At 41.4% G+C, this 10,277-nt stretch overlaps 1 protein-coding gene across 1 annotated transcript in view; it reads right to left on the reverse strand.

The window, feature by feature from the left end:
* Positions 1-10,277, reverse strand: part of LOC102260652 (leukocyte surface antigen CD47-like) — a 115,555-nt gene that overhangs the window by 32,649 nt on the left and 72,629 nt on the right. Inside the window, exon 3 of the mRNA XM_014540918.1 lies at positions 4,225-4,575. Within this exon, the coding sequence (XP_014396404.1) occupies positions 4,225-4,575 (351 nt within the window). The remainder of the gene's footprint in view (positions 1-4,224; positions 4,576-10,277) is intronic.

Consider the following 10,277-nt stretch of genomic DNA (forward strand, 5'->3'; position numbering starts at 1 on the left):
CCAGTGGCTCAGCCTCCCTAATTACCTGAGGTAGACACTCTTGGTGCACCCCTTTGTGGGCTGTGTGCACAGTCTTGTTGTAGTTAAGCCTTGATTGCTGTTGGTATCACTGGGAGGAATTGACCACCAGGCCAATTGGCTGTGAGGACCAGGTGTGTCTACAATGGGAGAATTTCTGTACTGGAGACACCCTTATGGGGCACGACTTGCTTCAGTGGGGTTTTGGCGCTCACTGAGTCTGCCCCCTGAGTGTGTCCCTTATGGATGTGAAGAGTTGTAATCTGCATGGTCTCACTCTGACCACTGGGTACACTGGATCTTGGATCTCCAAGGAGGTGCAAAGTCAGCTACTGCCTGAGGCCACCCAGCAGGAGCTAGAGAGAGATCTGCAGATTCCTCCTCTTTGTTTTGGGGTTTGGGGTGCCCAGATGAGGCAGAGTTATGAAGCAATGCAGGCTGCTAATGAGCCTAAGGCCTTCTTTTGGAAGCTCTGGGGTTCTCTGACCCAGCTGAAATTTGACAGATTTATAGGTGGAGAAACACCAGGCCATTCATTTGCAAAAGCCTCTGCATACAGCTTGGGTGGCATTGTAAATTGGGTGGGGCGGGGTCTCAGGGAATCACCAGGGCAGAGCAAACAGCAATGGCTGCCAGTCAGCCCTGCCCCAAAGAGGCCCCTGGGTCTCTGTGTCCCATGGCCCCATGCAGAAACAATGACCGCTGCAAGCACCTCTGAGAGAAAGCTGCCCTTGTGTTCCAGCCCAATACCAGACAGTCCAGTTTCTTTCTGTATGAGTCTGGGTCACCAGATTCTCGCCTGAACTGGAGTACAGAGCAGTCGGGAGCTTGTATCTCCTTTCTGATTAAAAAAGACAACAGCATACCCAACTGCCAGCCCCTTTCACATGCGCCTCCATATCTCCATACTTCCACACCTCTGCACCTCTTACCAGACTCAATGCGCTTTTCTCTTTCCTTCTATTGTAGAATTTCCACTCAGCCAGCCTTCCTGTGGTTCTGGATGATACTCATTTTGTCTTTTAGTTGTAGTTTTAATGTGGTTGTGCGCGGCAGCAAGTTCAGGTGTTTACCTATGCCGCCATATTGGTTGTCCTCAAATAAAATCTTGATATCCCTCCCACCACACCCCAAATGGGAACAAAGATGGGCCACCATTAATACACATTTTACTAGGTAGAATTCTCTAGTAAACAGTTTCTAGTTCTCATTATGTCTATATTTGAAAAAAAAAAAAGCACAACATAGTAAAAATGGATTCCACTGCCTAAATCCCCAGGATTCACATGATGAGTAAATTCATCAAAATAAATTTGGAAGAACACTACTTCAATTAACCGTTTTGGGTGGAGGAGTTTCCTTATTTTCCCTTAAAAAATGGTGCAAAACAATGACACCACCAGATGCTGGCAAGGATGTGGGGGAACTATATCACACATATGTTGCTGATGGGAATGTACAATGGAACAATCACTCTGGAATACAGTTTGGCAGTTTCTTCAAAAATTAAGCCTATACACACATATAATCCAGTAGTTGTACTATGCATTTTTCCAGAGAAATTAAGACTATGTCCACAAAAAAAACTCTACATGGCCCTAACTGGTTTGGCTCAATGGATAGAGAGTCAGCATGTGGACTGAAGGGTCCCAGGTTTGATTCCAGTCAAGGTCATGTACCTTGGTTGCGGGCACATCCCCAGTAGGAGGTGTACAGAAGGCAGCTTATCGATATTTCTCTCTCATTGATGTTTCTAACTCTCTATCCCTCTCCCTTTCTCTCTCTGTAAAAAACAATAAAATATATTTAAAAAACTGTACATGATTGTTTATAGAAATGTCATGAGCTGAAAACAACCAAGATGTGCTATAGTAGGTAGATGGTTCAACAAGGTGTGATATAGCAATAACATGGAATATGAGAGAGAAAGAGAAAGAGAGAGAGATTGCTACATGATACTGTTGCATGAATAGATCTCAAGGGCATTGTGCTGATGGGGGGGAAAAAAGCCAGTCTCAAAAGATTACATACTTTTATATAACATTTTGTAAATGAGCAAAGTATTGATATAGAGAACAAATTATGCTTAACAGGTTAGGGATAGTAAGGGAGCAGGTGACTATAAAGGACTTGCATGAGGCAGATATTTGTATTAATGGGATAGTTCTACATTCTGATTGTGGTGGTCATTTCAGAATGTACACATGTGATAAAAAGAAAAAGAAATACTGTACACACACATTGTACCATTGTGAACTGGGTGATTTTGACATTTAACTACTGTTACATAAAATATAACCACTGGGTGAAGCTGTATAAGAGTACACAGCACCTCTCTGTTCAATCTTTGAAACTTCATGTGATTCTATAATGATTTCAAAAAATAAAAATGGGTACAAGCCAAATGTCTGAAACCTCTGGTAGAATCTTCTACATTCTCTACAACAAAACACCACTTTCATATTTTAATGGCCCCAACAGTAAGCATAGTTCTTATTTTATCCGGGGACTTTGAAAACAAAGATGAAACAATCACACAGAAAATTACACTTTGTCTTTATCCAAGAGATAGGCATTCCTTTCCCATCCACCTTCATCCCATCTCATGGCCTTTAAGTCTTGACTTTACAATTCTCCTCTCAGTGACCTACACTCTAATCCAAAATCACCCTCCCCCATTGTGAGTTAATGATATTTTCAATGGAAGGGAGATTTTTGAGCAGAAAAGCCTTCCAAATTCTGCTCGAAGCCATCTCCTGCCCATGCTGCACCACACAGACACCCCTCCCATGACACCCCAGCTTCAACACCTCAGTACCTCACTTCATAAAATAAATGTCCCAGGAAGACGACTAACATTTGAAAAGTACTTTGGTTTACAAAGTACTGCACACAAGGGATCTCATGATGCTTGTTAGACTGGAGAATACATAAAGCAGGAATCTCTTTTCATCCCCATTGTAGAGATGAGGTAACTTGGACTCAGTGAAGTAACTTCTCAAGTTCAATAGAGGCAAATGGTTAAGTTGAAAAATCAGATGGAATGTCAAAATATTCCATCAGAATTAAAACCCCATTCCCAATCTGGTAATAGACATTTAATAACTGGAAACGCTGACAGTGGTTGGCAAACTGCGGCTCGCAAGCCACATGCGGCTCTTTAGCCCCTTGAGTGTGGCTCTTCCACAAAATACCACGTGTGGGCACGAATGTACAGTGCGATTGAAACTTCGTGGCCCATGGACAGAATTTGGTATTTTGTGGAAGAGCCACACTCAAGGGGCCAAAGAGCCGCATGTGGCTCACGAGCTACAGTTTGCCGACCACTGCATAGAAGGCAAATAGTTGGTTCAACTGAATGGTCTGATCCCATCTAAAGCAGAGGTTCTCAAAGGCTTGTCTAATCCTGAGAGCAATAATATGACTAGTGGTTCTAAATAGAGCTTTCAAAATAGAAAGTCAGTATGCACCTGTATGTGGTTAAAGTAATCAGCTGGCATGGCAAGGACTAGAAAGAAAGGTCTGTGAAGCTCCTGATTTGACCCTCAATTTTGATTGATAGCCTTGCTGGGTACAGTATTCTTGGATGCAGACCCTTCATTTGCATGACTTTGTATATTTTATTCCATTCCTTTCTTGCCTGATGTGTTTCTATCGAGAAATCCGTCACTAGTCTGATGGGGGATCCTTTGTAGGTAACTTTCTGTCTCTCTCCGGCTGCAGGCCAATGCTCTATTCACTGAGCCAAACCGGTTTTGGCTAATTTTGTGATTCTAACCCTTTCCAGCTGGAGCACGGCTGGGATTTGTCAGTCCTTGACCAAAGTACCAGTAATAATAATAACAAAAAAAAGCTACATAATTGGAAAAATCATGGAAAATTAGTCACATGAAAGATAGTACTTTTGATAGCAGCGAACAGAAATGCAGATCAAATGACTCCAGGATCCTTACACCAGCAGAATATTTCTCAGAACAAAAGTTTGAGAACTTGACAATACACAAATAACACAGCAAAGTACTTTTATTATGAAAAGTAGAAGAGCAAGTAAAACTCATGATCTTAAAGCTGCTAAACATTACATAATCATCTGTTAGTCATAATCTACTTTTTCATTCAAAGGAGTTCCTCACCCCATTGTGCCCCATTTCTCATAGGATTAGGCTACTGCAGGAAAAATAAAAGGGTAGATTATGAAATTCTTACCAGCAATATATCTTAGTTCTACAGTGGTTTTGCCTTCTCCAGTTAATTCTGTTACTTCACAAGTGTAGTTTCCTGGGACAGCATCGCTCTTGTCCATCATCAAAGAGGCATTGCCTGTTAGCAGTGCATCTGGTACGATGTATGCACTCGAAAATTCCTTCTCCGGTCTGGATTTATTTTTATCTCCATCATAGAAGTAAATGTGTTTATTTCTGAATTTCCACTCTACAAACATTTCTTTAAGGCTCTTTGCCCCCACATTGGTGACTAAGCATGGGATGGTGAGAAGAGTTTCATTGCAAATGGTGTATTCTACAGATTCAATTGTAGTAAATAGTAGCTGTGTTTTAACTGGAAAAGAAAAAGAAAATAGTTTCAATTCATTATAGGTTTCTATAGGGTAAGGTCGTAGGATGTTACAAATTCTTAAGATAAAAGAGCAATGCTTTAATTGTCCCCTTAAGTAATTAGTGCAGCTACAGAGAGAAGGCAGGCCAGGTGAAAAAGTGAAACAAGTTATTAACATGCACATGAAGCATAGTAAGTTCCATCTTGTATAAAAACTGCTGTTTGAAATTCTCTGCTATTGTTAGGTAGTTTTTTGTTCTGCAAACTCTGTCATTTTTAGACAGTCTCATATTCTGTAGAATAACTGTTTTAGTTTGAATAATAGAAAAAGATAAAAACTTAACTGTCTGACCTTGCAAGCTAGCCCTCTAATGTAATGGACTAATACTGATAATAATTCCCATATTCTTATGCCAAATGTTTGTTATTTATGTATCCAAGATTACAAACTGTCTGTAACAATAACTCACACAGAGCCCTTTGTAAAATCTGCAAAGAGCCCAAAAGGTATAAATACGGGAAACTTCCTCTGTGTCTTTGCTCAGAGATTTGGAAGAAACACCTCCCACTGGGCCGAGCTCAATAAACAACTCCCAATTATTTGGCTCATTAAGGCGTCTTGTATCTCACTCGCTGATTTACGACACAACACACAGATGGCAGACACCATTGTAACTATTCCTTATTCATTCTCAGTAATACAAAGTATACATTACAAAGAGTATTGGGACTAAATTCAGCAACGTGTATTGGAACATGCAGTTGTATATTTGGCTTCAGAAGCTTTGAAGTAATCATTGTTGCTCACTGATGTATGTAGAAAAATATTGTCCTTACCATGGAAAATTTTTGAACAGAAAATCGAACCAAATATTGTATTCAGTCTCAACTTCTATGTACTGCCTCCAAACAGAACTTGCTAAACCCATATGAAGTTTATCTCTATATTTATGTTGCATTTCCAAGCAATGTGGTGAGCTATCCTGTACTTTAATATAAAAAGGAAATCGGATGAATCACATCGTATCTTTCCTCTAAGATGGGAAGCCTTGGAATGCTAAGGAGAAAAAAAATTCTCTGGCTATATCCCATTGCAAAATACAGACAGCAATGGACATTTGATATGCAAATAATTATAAAGAGTTATATATAATTGAAGGGCTTTTTCTAACTCCCACAATTCATTGAAACTACAGAACAACAATTACCAAATGCATATTACAAGTATTCCTTCCTTTTAAAACCATAAACCACTCAACATAAAGCTAAGAAACAGTTGAAATCAAGAACAGATATTGCTAATAAGTAGGTATATTCTACTAAACACTTCTCAATATGATAAACTACCAGTTGTCTTATGAAACAGGGGTTGGGAAGGTAATTGCAATCACTCATCCTTCACCTAAAATGTGCAAGATTATGGAGAAATTGCAGTTCTCTTCCATATATTCCAGCCATTTATGTAACTCTTCTAAGTAGTTAATTGAATTTTCCCTGAAAAAACACAGCACTAACAAATATCAATATCAGCTTTATTAGTTCATCGTTACAATTCTTTCCTTCTATATAAATTGGGAATAAAACCCAGGGTTATAACATGTTATTATTCTAGGAACACAGTATTTGGTAAATGCCCATTGAGTTGAATGCTAGGATGCATAGTGAAATATGAACTGAACAAGGTTCAGAAAGCCTGAGTACAAATTCTACCTGTCCCTTGTCAGTATGTGACCATAAGCAATTCTCATAACTTTTCCAGGCCTTGGTTTACTCTTGCAAGTAAGAGGATCATAAATGAACACCAGACTGCTTCAGAGAATTGTGACGAGTATCAAAGGAGCATATACATGGACAAGTGCCCTCTCACAAATGCTGTGCTGTACATATGCAGGTAATACTCTAAAAACAGGACATAACAGCATTTTTATTTTTTATTTATTTATTTATTTTTAAATTCTTTATTGTTTAAAGTATTTCATGAGTCTCCTTTTTTCCCTCATTGACGTCTTCCCCACCACCCGCTTCTCCAAGCACAAGCCCTCCTCCTCCCGCCCCACTTTCTCTCCCCACCTAATGTCTGTGGCCATTGGTTTTGCTCATAAAACAGCATTTTTATACAATGATCTAAACCTTCTCTGACTGGGAGGTGCAAATTGTTATGTTTCTGGGAATTTGCAGTCTGAACCAAGCTTGTGCTTCACAAGCTCACTTCTGCCCAGTTCTCTACACTTCTAGCCATCCCTGTACTAGGATGCCTCAGGCAAAACCTGGACTTTTAATTGTGTTTTTCAAAATCATGGGGTTCTAAATTATTTCCCCTGAGGTAGAAGCATTGAAGGGGAAGCTATAGTGCACAATAAGGAGAGAAGAAAGTGGTTGTGATGTTGGAATTAGAAAAGAAGGAAAGTGTCAGAAAAATGGTACACAATTTTGAAATAGACAAAAAGATTAGTGGGAATCTGGGCATCGACTGACAGATCCTTTGGGAATATCTGATTTTGTAGGGGCCTGTGCCTTTCACTGTTTTGATTTTAAGTTGTAGAACTCTGATAATAATGCAAATTACTCCTGTCCATAGAGAGAGAAATAAACTTTGTTCTGCAACTTGATTTCCACCTGGTGGAAGAGACCGTTGAAAAATTACATTTTATTTCACTAAGGAAGTTGACCAATTGCATATATTCATTAATTCATTTCAGCATTACTGATTGCCTATATGTGTCTCTTTTCTCCCAATGTTCTTTAAAAGCAAACATGGCCTTACCATGTTGCTATCTTGCTTATTCAACAATTTCATAACTTATGCTTAGAGAATGGATTTCCTGCAGAATACAGGAAGTGCTAATTGCACTGCATTATTTGTTGTAATATACACAAATTTAAAGCTGAAGCCATTTAAATAGAATTAGTGCTCTTAATAAAATTCACCTCCATAAGCCATAACTTGAATAACCCTTGGACTATCTACACTAATAAAAGAGAAACATGCAAATTAACCATCACTCCACCACTCAGCTACACCCATAAGCCATGCCGACCAGCCAATCAGGAGCGAGTATACAAATTAACCCAACTAAGATGGCGGTGGCCACGGAGCTGGTGCGAGCAGGAGGCTTGGGTTGCCCTTGGCGATGGAGGAAGCCAAGTTTCCCCCCTGCCCTGGCTGGCCCTGGGCTCTGCTCAAGGCTACAATGTTTCAATTATAGAAGAAAAATAAATCCCAGAAACCTGCTTCTAGCCCGCTCTGGCCTCCACTCAAGGAGGCACTGAAAAAAAAAAAAAAAAGAAAAAAAAGAGAGGCTGGGAACTTTGGTCACGGGGGTGAGTGGCCAGCCTAAAAACGGCCCTCAGCCCCTCACCAAGGCTGGCCATACCCCAATGGGGTGAGGGTTCCCCCTGGGGGCTTGGCCAGCCTGAAAACAGCCATCAGCCTCTCACCCAGGCTGGCCAGGCCCCCAGTGGGGACCCCCACCCTGAAAAGGGTGTGGCCAACCTGAAAATGGCCCTCAGCCCCTCATCCAGGCTGGCCAGGCACCCCAGCAGGACCCCCACCCTGATCCGGGACATCCTTCAGGGCAAACCAGCCGGACCTCACCCATGCACCAGGCCTCTATCCTATATAATAAAAGGGTAATATGCAAATTGACCCTAATAGCAGAACGACTGGGAATCACTAATCACTATGACACTGACCACCAGGGGACAGACGCTCAATGCAGGAGCTGCCCCCCGGTGGTCAGTGCGCTCCCACAGAGGGAACTCTGCTCAGCCACAAGCCAGACTGATGGCTGCCAGCACAGTGGTGGTGGCGGAAGCCCCTCCCGCCTCCTCAGCAGCACTAAGGATGTCTGACTGCAGCTTAGGCCTGCTCCCTGCTGGCAAGTGAACATCCCCTGAGAGCTCCCAGGCTGCCAGAGGGATGCCTGACTGCAAGCTTAGGCCCACTCCCCTGGGCCTAAGCCAGCTGGTGGACATCCCCCAAGGGGTCCCAGACTGTGAGAGGGCACAAGACAGGCTGAAGGATTCCCCCCATCACGAGTGCACAAATTTTTGTGCACCAGGCCTATAGTAATAAATAAAACAGTGTAGTCCAAAAATGTACTGTACCAACTGCTGACCACATCTTCATTTTTAAAAACACTTATTTAAACATTACAATTATAAAATATCTGATTTGTGTTTTCTCTCTTTTGCCTACTGCCTTCTGATGGAACAACAAAGTGCAGAAAAATTTGAAAAGAGAACAAATAAAGGAACACAAATAATTAACATGAGTAAGAAAATTCTGAAAAATGATGTGCTTACAGCCCTCTAAATCAGATAGAAAGGTATTAATACAACCATCAGTGATGCCATGCTTACAAATAAATTAAAAATAAAATGTAATATTATTTTATATTAAATGCCAAAAATATTGGATTCTACAATCTCTGTGAATACCAATAACCAACCTAACCATCTCCTTCCACAGTCTTGAAGATGGCCAGCATGTGGTTGCAGAGAAGGCTCAATATATGGCACAGAATTATTGAAAATTGCAGCAAACATTTATTGAAAATTATCTGATCTGCAACATTGTGATAGGATGTGTGGATACAATGATGGGGGGGGCAGGGATTATGAATTACCTTTTCAAACTTCCAATTCTCATTTGGGGGATTGATATTTTTTATAACACAGGATTACATAAGTGCCTTCCTTCCTGTATGAGCAAAGTGCTCTGGAAGGGCAGGAGGGGACAGGAATCAGCCTTACAGGTTTCTAAGAAAATGTGTGTTGCTACCTGGGGAACAACAGAAAAGTCTCATAATCCCAGACCACTTGGGTGGTCTTCAGTCTTTTAACACATGTTCCATGTAAAGTTTCTCTCCCCTGTAACAGCTCTTAAATCAGCATCCTTCTGCAGGAGCTTATTTCATACTCTCCAAAGCAGCCCTCTCATCTTATTTCTTAATTCAGATTGAGTCCATCAGTGATGCCAGATGAGAAGCCAGAAGCTTCTAATAATCCTCACCTTAAAATTGACCTGCAACCCCAGAAATCCAGACTTCTCTCCCCTCACCCCCATTTCTCCTCTTCAGAAATGAATCCCTTTACCTTGGAGGTAGTTTCTATTTTTGCCTCCCCACCCATCAATCTCCTCAAGGACTTTCCTAGTTGATTATCAGCCTCCCACATGCCCTTATTCCATTTACATAGGTTTTGCTTTTGTTTGTTTTAAACACTTAAAAACATGTCAAATATTCACGAACTTTAGGAAATCCCTCATAGTTGTCTATCTTGTCCCTAGCAACATCCTATCTAATAATAGACAAACATGGTAATTGACCATACCTTCGCTACGCCTCCCATTGGCTAATCAGCATGATATGCAAATTGACTGCCAACAAAGATGGTGGCTAATTTGCATACTGCAGGCAGGGAGGGACAGCACGAGCCACCAGCACGCCACAATCTAGGGCAGGCCCGGCCCCGCCTTGCCGCCGGGGACCCGCCCCAGAAGCCCCAGGAGCTGGCCCCACCTTGCTGCCCAGGATCCAATCATGTCCCCAATGGCAAGGCAGGTAGGACACAGAAGCCCCAGAAGCCAAGACAGATTATGAGGGTGAATCAAAAACAAAACCCACTTTAAATAAAAAGACACATATAGATTAAAAGTAAATGAATTAAGCTGAAGCCTGTTTTGCTCAGTGGATAGAGCATTA

This window comes from Myotis brandtii, unplaced genomic scaffold, assembly GCF_000412655.1.
Source record: "Myotis brandtii unplaced genomic scaffold, ASM41265v1 scaffold106, whole genome shotgun sequence".
Taxonomy (NCBI): Eukaryota; Metazoa; Chordata; class Mammalia; order Chiroptera; family Vespertilionidae; genus Myotis; species Myotis brandtii.